General features: G+C 46.3%; 2 protein-coding genes across 5 annotated transcripts in view; one reads left to right on the forward strand and one right to left on the reverse strand.

The window, feature by feature from the left end:
- Positions 1-198: 198 nt before the first annotated feature.
- Positions 199-5,844, forward strand: LOC109515649 (14-3-3 protein epsilon). Of its 2 annotated transcripts, XM_019869578.1 has the most exons (7): positions 199-451; positions 2,957-3,156; positions 3,247-3,353; positions 3,510-3,716; positions 3,792-3,928; positions 4,060-4,114; positions 4,870-5,844. In XM_019869578.1, exons 1-6 carry the CDS (start codon positions 388-390, stop codon positions 4,065-4,067), a joined length of 723 nt encoding a protein of 240 aa, XP_019725137.1. In that variant the 5' UTR covers positions 199-387; the 3' UTR covers positions 4,068-4,114; positions 4,870-5,844. The 2 variants fall into 2 exon arrangements, with proteins under 2 accessions (XP_019725137.1, XP_019725136.1); XM_019869577.1 differs by lacking the exon at positions 4,060-4,114 and having other exon boundaries at positions 201-451.
- A 744-nt stretch (positions 5,845-6,588) lies between these two features.
- gria4b (glutamate receptor, ionotropic, AMPA 4b) overlaps positions 6,589-15,931 on the reverse strand; it is an 85,598-nt gene continuing 76,255 nt past the window's right edge. Inside the window, exons 13-16 of one of the 3 annotated variants that reach the window (XM_019869573.1) lie at positions 15,395-15,642; positions 11,245-11,359; positions 9,037-9,174; positions 6,589-7,691 (exon numbers count right to left, since the gene is read on the reverse strand). In XM_019869573.1, the coding sequence (XP_019725132.1) occupies positions 7,527-7,691; positions 9,037-9,174; positions 11,245-11,359; positions 15,395-15,642 (666 nt within the window). In that variant the 3' untranslated portion in view covers positions 6,589-7,526. Of the gene's footprint in view, positions 7,692-8,830; positions 9,175-11,244; positions 11,360-12,315; positions 12,431-15,394; positions 15,643-15,931 lie in introns of all 3 variants that reach the window. The other 2 variants (XM_019869572.1, XR_002168230.1) reach the window with 2 other exon arrangements.

Consider the following 15,931-nt stretch of genomic DNA (forward strand, 5'->3'; position numbering starts at 1 on the left):
CCCCATATTTCTGTGAAGTTCGAAAGCCGAATTTTAGAGTTGCTTTGAATTCATAAGATGCATTCACTCATTGCGGTCTTTCGCCATTAAAACGACATTTGTCGCTTGATAGAGCATTTTCATAACGCAGTCTGGTCATGTGGATGGCGGAGAGTGTCGCACTCGTTTCATGCCGAGGAGGGTGGAGACGCGCCGGGTTCCCGGATGTTGCTCCGACGCCATATTTACCGTGGGACCGTAGTGCTTGTTGCTACTCCGCCGCCAGAAACCACCCAGTGGCCCGACAAGTCCTCTCTTTTTTCTCTCTCTCCCCCTTCCGGGACTTTTCCTTTTTTCGAAAAGCACCCCCGCCCTCCACCACCACCACCACCGCTTTAGCCGAGCACCATGGCGGACAGAGGGGACGCAGTGTACCAGGCGAAGCTCGCCGAGCAAGCGGAGCGATACGATGGTAAGTTTTTTTTTCTTTCTGGATGGGGCTCTGGCCCCTCTCGAGGCACGAACTCACCGGCTTCCCTCCCCCCAGGCCCCGCGTAGGTGCCTCTGTTCACATGGATCTGCGGGGCTCTGTGGAAACAAAATGGCGGACATATATTCATTGGAAATGGGATATTAAAACGGTGAAAATGAATAGCTTGCGACTTGTAGGAGAACAACGCCACTGTCACATAAGCACCACACTCTTGGGTTGCCATTTAGCGTAGTTAATCATTTTAAGCCATAATTAAAATGCCCCTTCCGTAGTCGGTAGCAAGCAGATTAGCCGCTAACCTAGCTACCTAATTAGCCTGCTAGCCTTTCTTCGTCCTCGTCACGCCGAACGCAGCTCACGAAATACGGCCACACGTTTCACTTCTACTGCGTCAAAAATACCGCACGCGTATCAAATGACGAGGCTGGGTTGACGTTTTTTTTTTTTCTGAAAACGTGACCCATTTTGCGGGGAGTCATACGCACCGTAAGCCGTACCGCCCCCCATCCAGTGGTTTATCAGGGAGGGGAGGCTTCTTTTCGTGGCGCATTTTTTTCGGGTTCGACGCGTTTTAGTCAACAGAAGAAAAGAAATAACATCAGGCGACTTCGAATTCCAAATGAATGGTCTAGGCCGCTTTGTAACATAGACTCTGCATGCTCTGAGCTAGCTGGCCACCTAGCATCGACATGCTAATTAGTGCCCGAGGTTTTTTGGGGGCGGGGGGGGGTCTTTGATTCACAGCTCATTATTCGCATTTGATTGGACCCATAAAAGTTTGCAGTCACAGTTGTTGGGCAGCCCCCCCAAAAGCCCCATAGTGGACCAAAAATCTCGGAAATGCTTGATGACTTTTATTTTTCCGAAAGCCTTTGATACTTTCAAACCATAAACCTTCAAACAAATCCAATCCCTTGACACCCTATTTTGTAAACTAACCGTTACTTCATACTACAATAACTGAAAAGCTTACCCTTTGCTACAAATGCCATTCTCCTTTATTATGCCCTTTTTTCCCTTTCAAGTGTGTGTCACAATGTCCTAAATGACTGTAATGTTAGTTAAAAACAAATATAGTCATGTGCGGGTAAGTTGACAAGAAAGTGGTAGTCGGTTTAAAAAAAGAAATGACACTGGCTGCTGGCGGCCCGTCAAAGAGCTCCTCTGAAGAAGAGAAAACTTAAAAAAAACTTAAAACCTGATGCCAGGTCCCAAAAGATGTCCATCAGTGTTCGGTGTTGTTAATCGTGCCACTCCATCTCTGGATTGCGCAGCCATTTGTTGCAGTGAATCACCTTGAGGCAGTGAAACCGAATCTGGCTCGCTTCCCAGCGCCCCGTCAAGTCCGTGGACGGCCGATGCGAGTGTCGGAGCAACTCGGGAGCTCCATTAATAAAATGCCCGCGTCGGCAAAAAAAATTAAAAAAAATTGCTGGGTTTGTAAACTTGCTGTTAACGGGAACGCCTCTGGCGCCTTTCCAGATCGCCGTGATCATGTTTGTGTTTGCGCGGCGCTTGATGTTATTTCTTGGATGAAATGGCCAACACGGGCGCTAACGTGAGCATCAGCAAGGTTAGTTTGAGAGGCAGATGGACTGCCCTGACTATCTCAATGCGCGAAGCGGCAATGGCTGGCTTAAAGGCGTGGTTTGATCGTCGCGCCTTCAATGTGTCGGTTTACAGAGAGCGCCGTCAAACGGATTCTCCCGAAGCCGTTGCGGCTGGTGCTGAAGTCGCCGCCCGCAGCCGCGATGGCTGTGCGAATTCCCTAAGGGGCGTCTGAAAGGGATTGTTGAATAAGTGCTTGGTCTACCGCCTTCAATTAATTCCTTCATGTACCTCCTCGCCACCTTCTGTTACCCCTCTGCTTGCCTTCGCGTTTCTCCTCGCTGCCTGTGCTTACCTCCTCCGTATCTTGGCTTACCTTCCAATAATCTCTTATCTTCACCTGCCTCCTCCTTAACTTGATGACCTCGCTGCCTTCGCTTACCACCTCACTCAACTCCTTCCTACGTGCTGTTCCCTCCGTTGTCTGTCTGCTTTCTTGCTACCTTCACTTGCCTTCTTGCTACCTTTGCGTAACTCCTTGCTGTCTTTGCTTATCCTTATTTTCTATGAGCCCCTTGCTTACCCCCTCACCTCTTTACTAACTTTGTTTGCCTCCTCGCTACATTTGCTTGGCGCTTTGCTTACATCTTTGACACCTTGGCTTTCCTCCTCATAACCCATATTTCTTTAGCTTGGCTTGCTTCCTTGCGACCTTCTTTTGCCTCCATGTTACCTTTTATGGCCGGGCTTTGGTCACATACCTCTCTACCTTCACTTGTCATGAAATCCCTCTTCGCCTACCTCCTCATTACGCTCGCTAACGTCCTCGCTACCCATATCCTTCTCTTGCCTCCCGACTTAAGTTCCGCACCTCATTGTCGTCACTCGAGGCGCATATGCCCCTGCCGTAACCGGTCCCCCGTCGCGTGCCGACAGAAATGGTGGAGTCGATGAAGCAGGTGGCAAGCTTGGACACGGAGCTGACGGTCGAGGAGCGGAACCTCCTGTCGGTGGCCTACAAGAACGTGATTGGCGCGCGGAGAGCCTCGTGGCGGATCATCAGCAGTCTGGAGCAGAAGGAGGAGAGCAAAGCCAGCGAGGAGAAACTGACGATGTACAAGGACTACCGGAAGCTGGTCAGCCCGCACGTCGAACGCTCGTCTTCCCCCCCGTCCCGTTGACGTTCGGTTTGCTTCGGCAGATTGACGTCCTCTTTGTGTGTGCAGGTAGAGAAAGAGCTGAAATCAATCTGCAAAGACATCCTGGAAGTACTGGACCAGCACCTCATCCCAGCCTCCGCCTCGGGCGAGTCCAAGGTTTTCTATTACAAAATGTACGTCCATTTTGTCACACAGCGCCGTCTGTTTCTGTGTATCTTAATGAAACTCCTTAAATCACGTCAACATAGTCCCGTTGCAATAAGAGAAACGTCGGGCTCCAGTGTGCTCCTGCCACATTTTGAGCAATCGCTGTGCATTGCCGCCTCCAGGAAGGGAGACTACCACAGGTACCTGGCGGAGTTCGCCACGGGCAACGACAGGAAGGAGGCGGCCGAGAACAGCCTGGTGGCGTACAAAGCCGCCAGCGACATCGCTTTCAACGAGCTCCCACCCACGCACCCCATCCGCCTCGGACTGGCCCTCAACTTCTCTGTTTTCTACTACGAAATCCTCAACTCGCCGGACCGCGCCTGCAGGTACCTATGCCTCCCCCAATTGCCTCGGAGGAGGGTGCGACCGGCGTACTGACCCGCTTGCGAATGTCGGGGCAGGTTGGCGAAGGAGGCGTTTGACCATGCCATTGCCGAACTGGACGCTCTGAGCGAGGAGAGCTACAAGGACTCCACGCTTATCATGCAGCTGCTACGCGACAACTTGACACTTTGGACCTCAGACTTGCAGGGAGATGGTGAGACGCGCTTCCGCTGAACCCCTCCTCACATCCCTCTTCCCCCCCCCCATCTACTGATGGCGCAGGATCCACTTCCTGTCTGTCCTTCTGGCCCCACCCCTTTCTAACCTATCATCTCTTCCTCGTAGATTCTTAAAGGGGACACATCCTCATTCTCGCTCCCTCCTTAATAAACGTTGTGTTGTAAGTCTTTTCTCCTCTGCGTCGCTTCGACTCGCACTTCTCACCATCGTGACCGGTCGTCTCGTACCACTAACTTGCCTCCTTCACTTCCTTCACCTCCTGCTTTTCTCTTGTCTCCTTGACTTTCTTCACTTTCCTGAACTTGCCTCCTTGCTACCTTCACGTCGTGAAAAGGAATGTCGTGTCCTCTCTCTCTCTCTCTCTCTCTCAAATGTTTATCTTGCTATTTGTCCTTCACCCCCAATCCATTTACGAAGAGAAAAATGTTATGCACGTGTAGGAAGTTGTGATGTCACATTCCACACTAACTACTGGGCCTCACACCAAACCAATGAAAGTGTCTTTGCTGTGTTGTACAACGTGCACCAAATTAACCGTAGACTGCCGCAAAATGGCGAGAGCTGTGCGTGTGCCTTTGTGTGTGAGCGCGTGCAGCGGACATCAGCGCTAACGAGCTACTGGATTTCTCTCGCCTTTTGTTCGCGCCAACCAATAGTTCCTTTTTTTTTTTTAATGCTGTCTCCATGGCAACCCTTCCAAGCGTTGTATGCATTACCCTGCTGATTAATGTCACAATGAGAACCTTCCACCAGTAGCACACGGTTGTTTATGGCACATTCATGCGTCACTCTGCACTGTGTGTCTGTCTCGCCTTTTGTCTGTTTTTGTTTTTCCTGTCAGTCTGTGAGTTTGTATTATCTCTTTATTTTTTCCCCAATAGGAGAAGTTTGATGTTTGCCCGTTTTACCTTTCAGGTGACGAACAGAACACAGAAGCACCACCGGAAGCAGAGGAAGAGGCCCAATGAGACGCCACGAGCCCACAATCCTCGTTCAACGCCCTCCCTGCCTCCCTCTCCTCCCAACACTCCCTCCACTTCTCCATCCTTCGACTATTTCTCTTCCATTTCTCCCCTTCACTCCCACCGCCCTCATCAAAAGACCCCGGCGCGGGGGTTAACCCTTCAAGGCTAATTTTTATTTGACTTTTTTTTTTCCTCTCAGATGACTCTTGTTTGCAAGATTGTGCCCTTTAAGGTCCACGTCCTCTTTTTGTTTTAGTTGTATGCTTCATGTTGTTGCCAACTATGCTTGCCTGTCTTCGTAACACACACACACACACATACAAACACACATGTAAGAGTTTATTTAAAAGGTGAGTGTGTGTGGTGTCGCCGAGCGCTTTGTTTTGCAAAGAGACAACAAAGGGAAGCGCAGAACAACTCAAGTGCCCTCTTTATAGAACCACCTCCGACAGGTCTCATTGCTCATATTTTTTCTTTTTTTTTTTTCTCTTGAGGTTCTAATCATGACAAACAGCAGAACGTCGCCTCTCTGCTCTTGTCCGCTTGGACCAACTCGCGTACTAGACAGGATTCTGTAGTTGCGCTAACTAGGTGATAATGTCTGTAGTAGTAGTGTGGGAGGCCCAACACTCTTGATTGTATCATAAAACAGTTTTGCATGGGCACAGAGTCGAACAGGGATTAAAAAAAAACAGTTTGGGAAATGGAGGCCTGCTGTATCTTAACTCTCCCCGCTGACCTCTTGAGGTTGACTCGTCTTTCTTTCGCCTCCTTGTCATTTATCTCCTCTCTTCTTCCCGGTCGGTGTGTGTGTTACGTGAATCTGATTTGTACTACTGGATGTTGTCACCGGAGCCACAAGTACCATCTGTATTCTTACTGAAAACACGGCATGGAATTAACATTAAACTTTAAACTGAAAGAATGTCATGCTGGCCTGTGCTCAATAGGGGGCGTCAGTCTGTCACTCTTGAATGCCCGTTTTGCTGGTGAATGGGAAACTTAAAAAAAAAAAAAAAAGTCAAACTATGCGCTGACACAAGTTCGTTTTAGTCACTAAACGGGTCAAGTCCCAACAGGCGCTCTTCGTCCAACACCTTTTTCGCTTACCGCCGACAGAAACACGCTCCGCCTGTCTTGCGTGTTTGTTCGCGAGGTGAATGCAGCAGAGTTGCCAGAGTGGACTGCATTGATGTTGTATGGAAACGCTATGTGCTTTCTGTACAGTAGGTGGCAGTGTGCACAGAAGAGCTGTAATCCGCCAACCAACGACGGAGGCGCAGGAAGAGAAGAAGCAATGGTCGTCATGGCGAGTTGTTTCAACAAACATTTATGAGGAACGTTGATCCGCCAGGATTGTCCCCTTGACTACAATGTGACACTAAAAGGTAAGCCATTTTAAACAAAATTTTTGACGTCTTATGATTTCAGCGGCAAACAGCCACCTTGCACTTAACATTTCAATCGATTAAATTGGCAAATCGCGGCTTGTAAAGCTCAAGTCGGTCACCGTATGCTGGAGATACACTGATACATCATGCACTCCATTTACCATTTAATTCAAATTGGAGTTGGTCGATGTTTTGATGGACAATTTGTATTGTAGTTGATGGTCGCCGAGCATTTAAAATACAAATAGTTTCGTACAGTAACGACAAGACACGGTTTTGAATGATTTGTTTTTACTGAAAAAAGACCCCCCCCCCCCCAAAATGTACAATTGAAACCAGAAGACGTCATCAGATTTGAAGATGGGCGCAAGGACAAAAAGGCAATGAGATTGAAAACGGAAAACACTGATCACCCCCCAAGTAAATGTTCCAACACACACGAACAGAAGAATAGTAAACCACATTTAAGAGAGAACATGGCGATCTGTTGGCGTTATTGTTTGGATTCTCCACACACAAACGTGACTAAAAGATCTACGAGGTTAATACGTCACCTTTTTTCCTGTTCATTTTTGGTAGAAAAAATAGATTAAAGAATGGAAAAAAAGTTATATTCCCACCTCACAGTTTATCTTTTTGTCTTTTAAACTCAACACAGTGATTTAAGGAGAAGAGGGTGGACATTCATCTTTGAAATTGATCAATTAAAACGAGGCAGCTACCTTTTTGTCATGATTATTATTGCCGTTAGAAAAAAAAACATGTGGCCACTACACAATCCTTGAACATGGTTTAAAAAGCAAGCACGGTCGTTTTATGTACATCTAACTCAATATACATATTTACTTATGTTCACAGTTTCCTATATTTATTATCAAGTTTTGTTTTATATATTTTTTTATTTGTAGTACGGATACAAATCTGAAATCGGGCGACGTTCCCACCTGTTGATATCAAGAGTCTTTGGAACGTCTCCCTCTTGGAAAAACGATCCAAAAAGCAGTTTTCACTTATCATAAATACTGATATTTCCACATGTCCCCCTCCCCACCACCCACCCCCGATTGCTTCCAGGCCTCAATGGGAGTTCAACAGTGTTGCTGTTTGTTTGAAGCAAAAAAAAAAAAACCCTCGGACAGTGTTCCCCGGCTGGTCATGAGACACCCATCCCCCACCTGCTCCTGGAAATGTAAGGCACTTGAGAGGTTTTTGGCTTTCACGGGAGCTCCGAGGAGACCAGGGCGAGGCCTGAGCTCTGGCGGATTGGCGGCCCCGTGTGCACGGCCTTGGGGCAGTCCGGCGTCAGCACACGGCCGTTCTCGCCCACGCTGCCCGTGATGGACAGTCGTGCCTTGTTCCTCATGGCTTCGGTAAACGTCAGCTGGGAAGAAAAAAACAAAACAAAAAAAGATTTGATAGGTGCAAATTGGAGTTGAAAGAAACAATCTTGAAAAGTCAAAAAAGATCAATTATTCTACATAAAAAAAATGTCATTCCCAAAGTTTACTGTTAGACTACATTACTCGTTATGTTTAGATATCAACCTTCCATTGCTGAGTTGCTGATAGTGTAGTGGTAAACACACCGGCCTTGTGTGCGGGCCGATAAACGCTTCCAACACTGTCTTAGTTCTGAATAATGGAGGACCGAAATGACCAAAATTAAGCAATTAAGTTTTTTTGTGGGCCATTATCGGTATTGACCGACAGGGGGCAGTACACCACCGCGAAAGCGAACCACAAAGACCGACAGTCCTATGAAAAGGCCCCGAGAACAAAGCAATCTGAAATCTCAGCCATGTCGGTTAGAGAAGATGAACATATGTAAATGTAAAACTCCAATCTGCTTTCAGCATGAAATAAACAGTCTTCAGTTTTCAGAAATGAGAGGGTGTCTGGAACATTGGCAACATTGACACGTACGCATCATTGCACAGTTACAGACTGGGGAGGCAAAATTGGGAAGCTGACTCGGCGACAGTGAGGCTAATGAAGACGCTTTTCGCTGCTTGATGGGGGACACAAAGACACGCGTGGGACAAATAAACAGCAGTTTGAAGAGTCTAACGTCCAATGAAAAGCACACGTCCACCCAATTTGTCACAATATAAACAAGGTTAAACTCAATGACATAACGAGTCCTTGCCTGCGACTTTGCTTAGGTTCCTATTAAAGTATTGAAAGGAGACAATTTATTCACCCCGCCCCCATTATTTTAAACACTTCCCAGGTGAACAGACAAGTCAGACAAGAGTAGGGGAAAAAAAAACATCACTAGTAAGACCACTAGTGCACCCTTGTTTGACTCATGCGTAGATATGTCTTCCAGTAAAAAGAAGACATTTGTTCTAGTGCGCCCTCGTTGGTCAATTCGTCTGGGAGGATGTAATTAATAATACAACAAAATGCTCAAACGAGATGCCACAGAAGCACACGGTGGACAAAACCACTGGTCACCACAGGCACGTAGCATAGCATAGCTAGCGCGGGGTCGGGATGTGGACAGGCGGGTGTCACTTACAGTCGCCTTGAAAGGGAGCGAGTGGGGATCAAAAGAGGTGAGAGGGGATGGGGGGGATGGGGCGTCTTCGACAAGAAAGCGGACTACTCGTTATTGGTGGCGTAGCCACCCAACGCCTCACTAAATTGGGCTAAGTCTGGGACGCTGGGCCTTGGGGCGGGTGGGCTTGCGGCGGGACTGTCGGAGGGGCGCAACGGGATGTCCACCTTCATTCTCTTGGCCTCGTTGCGGGACTTGTAGCAGAACTCGATGAGGGCCACCAGCATGGCCAGGCCCAGGCCCCCCACCAGGATGTAGAAGACCCCCGCCACGTTGCTCAGGCTGAGGGCCTGCGACGACTTGTCCTTGTAGTGGGACCGACAGGGGTCAGGTGGGGAGAAGAAGAAGAAGCACAGGTGTTAGCGTGGAAGCAGGGGTGGGCGGCCGCGTCATGCAAACACAAACACGCACAGACATGAGAACGCTTTAACACGTTAACCTTAACTGCGTGTAGCCATGCTAGCAAGAAACATTCACACATCCAGAAATCCAAAGATCTGGCATGTCAATTCCGAGTCCAGAATGTAAAATCCCTGTCACAGTTTGGCTTTAGCCATAAGTGCTACTAATCAACCAAGTGTTAAACAAGCTGACGGAAGCTAGCTTGTTAGCCTGCTGGCTTGTTTGGTAGCTAGCTAGCTATCTAGCTCGTTTCGTAGCAAGCTAGTTGTTTACAGGCCACCGTTTTTAGCGACGAAACAAACATTACAGACATCTGCTTTTAGTGATTTGTTGTCAATGTTTATACAGACTGTTTTTTCCCCCACAAAGACTATGCTTACTGTTTTATACGCTACTGTTTTAAGTGTTTAGATGTAACGACTTTTTACAGACTTTAGTCTTTCGACATAAATATTTTGTAGGCTACTTTTTTCGGTGTTGTTTGATGTCAATATGGTTAGGCTAATGGTTTACATTTCCCCCCCTAGTTTTATAATGAAAATTCAAAAAGCTACAACAATATTTACAGTTTACCTTCAAATATCGTGGACCAGCGTTACACAATCCTATTGTTTACTGTGCACTGCTGTCACTCAAACAGAGCACATAAATGCATTTGTATCCAATTTCTCCAGGAGAGTGAGGTCAACGACTAGAAATAGAGGAATTACAGACTACCAAAAAAAAAAAAAAAAAGAGCCTGGGAAAAAAGCACCGAGTGATGTCGCGTCACAAACGTGGCTGCCGCAGTCTAATTTCTTTCATCTTTTTTCCTGCTCCGCCCTGTCAAATGAATCCCCCGACCGAGCACAGTACACCTTGAAACAAACATCTGCCCGTCACGTTCACTCTCATTCTTTCGTGACGTCACTTTGTCAGCATGCACCCCAAAATGTGCGCTTAAATCCAAGCCTGTTAACGTTGCACGCGTGCGCCCTGCTGCTAACGCTGCGCCATGCTTTAGATGCATCATGCTGCCATGACGTGTTAAGCGCGCCGTTGCGAGCATCTTTCCCTCTCTCTTTCCCTCTCATGCATCAACCCTGACGCAAAGAACCGCCTGCCATGCTGGCTGTGATTTTGATTTTACTTGCTAGCATGCGTCCAGCGTGCGCGACAAGACTTGTTTTATATGTACTACTCTTGGTAGCATTTAAATGTTAATTTTTTTATGGACCTTATTGTCTCGCTTGACTTACCACATACCACAAGTTGGTATTATATAGTTTAGCGTGATCATTCACCACCCCAAGCCAAAGAAATCAAAACGGCTCTAATACTTGACAAGTCAAACTTTGGTGACTTTTTCAAAGGCCTTTGAGCCATGCGTGTTGCAAGAGCAAAAAACGATGAGCTGACCGAGCTGTTTCATAGGCAGGAAAAAAAAAATCCGAATGCATTTCCTTTTGCACTGAGGCATTACATCAATCCATTTTTTTTTTGGAAATTTGGATTGAATGTATTTGTTTTGTTTTTTTTTATTCAGCGATGAATCAAAAACGGATTAATGTATGATTGCAACAATCGTTATGTGAGCAGCTCTAAAATTGAATGAACTGAATGTGCGGCTAATCCGTTGGATCGATACCTGAACTGGTATCGGCCGATCCGACTAATGGATGATCCTTGCGTAAACGGCAGAATAAAACCCTTGATCGGAACACCCCTAATCTAAATACAATGTAGTGATGTTACACGTCACTCAAGTTTCCGTGCATCCCGAGCGCGGGAAAGTGTTTTTAAGCTTCGCACATGCCCCGCCGGTGGCATTCAGTCAGCTGTGCCATGCTTCGTATCCATCATGCCCCGTCACGCTTCTCATTTCGAAAGTGCGTCGCGTCGTCGTTAACACAACGACGCCACCGGTGGGCGCTGTGCGAGAGGGTAGACAAAGACAAGACACAAACATGTGGAGGCTCCCCTGCTGGACTGACCTTACTTCCCGAGTCCTTGGGTCCACACTCCCCTTTATCGTACCACCATTTGTTTTTCAGTTTGTCTAAGACGCCCGCTTCGCTCAGTTTCAATACGGCAAGGTTTACCGGCGTTCTTCAAATCAAAGGGTCGGGGGAGGAGGAAGGGGAAATAACATAAATAACATCATAGGACATGTTATTTTATGTTATTCAATCAAAACGTTGGCCCCCCCGCATGACGAGGGGCGCCTCATGGCGCTGCCGGGAAGGGGCCCCACTGGTGCTACATGTCTGCTATTGCGGCCAAGTAAGCGTGGGGGGGGCTAACAGACATATACGTCTCGTTGTGGGGCCCCGGCCGCATCGCTTATCTGGAACGGGCGTACGCTGTTGGGACCCTTTTGGAATGTGACAATTGAGGGGAAAAAAAAAAGATTTATCACGCTGAGCATTTGTAGGCTTATGTCAGATTTGGGCAACAGATGGGCCAGATTCATTTGTAGATGAGGTATTTAAAAAATGCGAAGTGACGGTAAAATATATTAAAACGATGATTAAGTCTTAAATTATATGAATATTGAATCGACTTAGAGTGGGAAATATGCCTGTGAGTACTGCTCTATTGTCTGTCCCCACATGTTGCTGCACCATTTGTGTTCATTTGAACACAGCTCGTATCTAGAAGAACTCGAAAGACGGGTCACTCGTATGGCAACGCACCATTGTACATTTTTCAAGTGCCGTTCAGATGTATTTAAGTAACATTTAGTGCAATACAGATTTTACCTGGTGTTGTCATGTATAGCCATGATGCTAACACGAAAAAAAAAATGAAATCAAACATGCACATATTTTAATGAAGCAATTCTATGGGAAGTAATAGGTATTAAATTAAAGCTCGGAAGATTTGCCCCAACCCTGACGGTTAGGATGTAAATGCTCTGGCGGGCCAGGAATGACCCAAATCTTTAGGTCTGCCCCCCCCCCCCCAAAAAAAATCCAGATGTGGTCCCGACAGATGCGCCCGTTTTCCAGCAACAACACATTACAAGAAAACATGTGAGCGTGTGGCCCACGTGAGCGGCTAACCTTCTCGCCGCCGCCGCCGCTGCCACACTCTCCTTTGTCGTACCACCACTTGTTTTTCAATTTGTCCAAGAGGCCCTGCTCATTGAGCTTTAACACGGCCAGGTTAACAGCGCTTCTTCAGAACCATACAGAGAAATTGGGTGAAAAGGGTGAGTGTGTACTCCCAAGTGGGCAGAGAGAGCGAGAGAGAGAGAGAAAGAAAGGGAAGGGAGGAAAAGCAATAGAGAGGAAGACAATGATGTGCAAAAAATCCCATTTTCGGACCAGAACACAACGGAAAGCCAAATCCCGCTTTTAAAAAAAAAAATCGTTTTTAATTTGCGAAGTCAAAATGGATGCCACGCCAGGAGATTTCTTTTGAAATATGAATGAAGCAAATGGAATAAATTCATTCTTGTCCGTTTCAGGTGGCGGCCATTTTGCCAAGCTGCTGTCGACTGAAAATCAGCGATCCCGATCATCGAACCTTGAGCGGCTGTGATGTCATGACGGGGCTTCGTGGGGAATCGAGCCACTGGACGCGGCATATGCCACCGAGAAAGAAACTACTGCCACCAACAGGACTGGAGGTGAAGAGTAATTGACACCATGATGGCCATTTTTCCCTATTGTGGATTTGGCTTAGCATGTGCTTTGATCCAGTCAGTCACGGAGCCACAAAACCCGTCGATGAAGTCGAAGCCTTGAACGACAACGCCGTCTGCTCACCGAGTCGCCGTTTTGATTTTGTCACATGGGGACAAGTGACTGGCAGAAGACGATAATCCCTTGAAATAACAAGATGGGAACCTTGGAAAGGGACTACGGTGATCTGTCAGGGACTCTCTCCCCCCAAGGCGAGAAAGTGCGCAAAAGAAACAACGCAGCAGTTGCTGCTGCACGCCACGGGAGGAATTTACAAAAGTTGCAAGAGGAAGCAAACAATTACGCAGCTGACTGCCAATAAATGGGGACTGCGTTGTGGAATGATTTCCACATCTGTAAATTCCTCGCGGCCTTTGGCAAGGAGGCAGCGTTGGCGTTGGGAGTCAGGGCTTCGCCTCGGCGTGACACCCCAGAAAAAGTCTCCAAATCACTTTGGGTCAAAGAAATGACCAAATACGAAGTATGCCAAATGTCTGCCATTTGCACGTGCCGATGAATTTAAAGAGGACATATTATGCAGTCGGTTGCAAAACGCATCTTTTCAATCCCTTTGTTGAGTTCAGTGGTATTTAACTTTGAAGTACATTTGCATGAGATCTTCTGACTGTTTTCAATATCTGATTCGGGTTGAAATGATTTATTACAACTTATGTGCAATACAATGTCATTGAATTATTAAGTCGTTTCCCCCTCGATATTTTAGCAGAGTTAATGTTTGAACGGCACAGTCATAGAGCTTCAACTTTTTTGTTTTTTCCCAGTTTCCATTGGATACGTACCATTCAGTTGTATTTAACTATGCAGTACAATACCACATTTAATCTTGAACTGTTTGTGTTTGAACATTTTTCTTTGGACCTGATGAATGGATTTCAATGTGGTTCATCATCGTGTTTTTTTTTTCCTGTGGTACTTTGTAAAAAAAAAAAAACAAAAAAAAACAAATCTTGAGGACTGTACATTTCATAATCGGCACCTGTGCTGAGTATGATGTATTTTCAGTGCTTGATGTTGTTGTCGAGTTATATAGAACTCATGATTGCAAATGCCATGTGTCAACCGGGCCAAGAGTGATTCTAGCCAGTGCTGAACGTCTTTGATGCTTTGTGTATTTTGACCACAGACCGATTAGCAACGCAAAGGCTGCACAATATGTCTCTTTCAAAACGTGTCACCGCTGAGTGACGCATGCCACGCAAACACACAATTTACCTGAGCAGGATCACCTGTGGAGAAAAGACCATTTTTTTCCCCCTCATATAGTGGTGGGTGTCGTTTCTTGACTCAAGCGCAGCGAGCGGGCGGCTCGGTCTTTGTAGCTTTCAGAATGACTTTTTTTTTTTTCAGATGAGGCGCGAGCTCTCACACGGAAGGTAGTCGCGAAAGTGTAGCAGTCTGTGCCGTAGACATTTACAGTGCGGCTCGCCCTCTGGTTGAGTCGCAGCTGAGGCAAAGTCGTTGATTCAATTGAAAGGACGCCGCCAAAGAGAAAATAGCGTTGACGGAGGTGTGCAACTAGCGGATTTTTTTTGTTGTTGCAAAAAACAATGTGTCGCAACAAATAAAAAGCTTAAACATTATCTTTAGTCAGTGCTGCTGTTTTGGTTAGCAAGACAGTTAAAACGTGCTCAACATTTAACAGTAAAATCTTAGCTGAATCTCCGTGTGGGAATCGATCATTTTTCCCCTCCGAGGTGTCATTTGAGAGAACCTGTGACAAATTAAGGAGCGATTAGTGTCATAAGAGTTTGAGATTTTTCATGATGGTTAGTTGATGTTTTATTTTGCCTGTTTTTTTCAATGCAATTAGTTTTAATTGGATTTTAGGGTAGGTTTTTCATTTATATTGTGGAGAAAATGCTTTGTTTTAATTTGGTTTTAGGTTTTTTTTTTTTTTTTTTACATAAATGGGGTATTTGTTGGATGCAAGATTGAGAAACGTGTAATTAAAAGTATGCAAATATTCTATTTAACCTTCCTTCGGTGCGGAGACACAGCAATTCCTTGACATTTCATGGATGATAGTAATCGACAAAGATGAAAACGAACGTCACCTTTTGCCTTAATTATAGTTAGTTTTAGGTAGTTTTATAAACGTATGGATGTGCTTTACCTGGCTTTTTTGAACTCTTGCAAAACATTTTTGCTTTAGTTTCGGTTTCAAAAAATGTTTTTGGAATTTTTTTTTTAAGTTGTGTCATTAGTTTTCATTCGCTGTTCATAATAAGCTTGGTCGGGACCACTATTGGAGGAAATATGGTAGATTAGATCACAATGAAAAAGCCGCATGCAGCAAACACACGTGACATTCACACACCCAAAAGGCCCTGCCCACCCAAACCAAAGCAGGAAGTGGTGAAAAAAAGGCGGCACACCAGGGAAGGTGGAATACCATAACAACACGTCGGCCATATTGTTACACTATTCCACCCACCTTAACTGTGAACCCTTGGGCGTGGCTACGCCATAGCCTTTGGAGTCCAGGTTCCCGCCCACTTTCATGGTGTCGCAGGGCTTGCGCTGCTCCGTGTACTCGTTCATGGTGGACTCCAGCAGGAAGGCGTACTTCCCCTTCGACTTGCGCACGCGCGCAACGCCCTCCGCCGTTGTCTTGGTGAACACAGTGGGCTCGGCCGACTTCATGTAGCCCCACATCTTCTCGTAGACGGCGATCTTGGAGCGCTTTTGGAGATTGAGAGCAGATGGAATTCACGAGCAGGTGGCGGAAACACAGAGGTGAAACTTGAACTGATTCTCGGTTTTGATAAAGTGGGAAACGGAACGACCATGTATAGTAGGGCGTTTTTGGGATAAATTTTTTGCCCCAAAAAAACGACCATGTAGAGTAAGGCATTTTTAGCCGAATAAAACGACCATGTATAGTAAGGCGTTTTTAGCCAAAAAAACGACATAGTATAGTAAGGCGTTTTTAACCGAAAAAAACGACATAGTATAGTAAGGCGTTTTTAGC

The sequence above is a fragment of the Hippocampus comes genome, unplaced genomic scaffold (assembly GCF_001891065.2).
Source record: "Hippocampus comes isolate QL1 unplaced genomic scaffold, H_comes_QL1_v1.1 scaffold109, whole genome shotgun sequence".
Taxonomy (NCBI): domain Eukaryota; kingdom Metazoa; phylum Chordata; class Actinopteri; order Syngnathiformes; family Syngnathidae; genus Hippocampus; species Hippocampus comes.

Excerpts from the sequence above, each read along its gene's own strand:
- LOC109515649 (XM_019869577.1), top strand. The coding sequence starts at position 388 with ATGGCGGACAGAGGGGACGCAGTGTACCAGGCGAAGCTCGCCGAGCAA. Across the intron at positions 3,157-3,246 it reads ACAAGGACTACCGGAAGCTG|GTAGAGAAAGAGCTGAAATC; the intron begins GTCAGCCCGCAC and ends TTGTGTGTGCAG. Across the intron at positions 3,354-3,509 it reads AAGGTTTTCTATTACAAAAT|GAAGGGAGACTACCACAGGT; the intron begins GTACGTCCATTT and ends TGCCGCCTCCAG.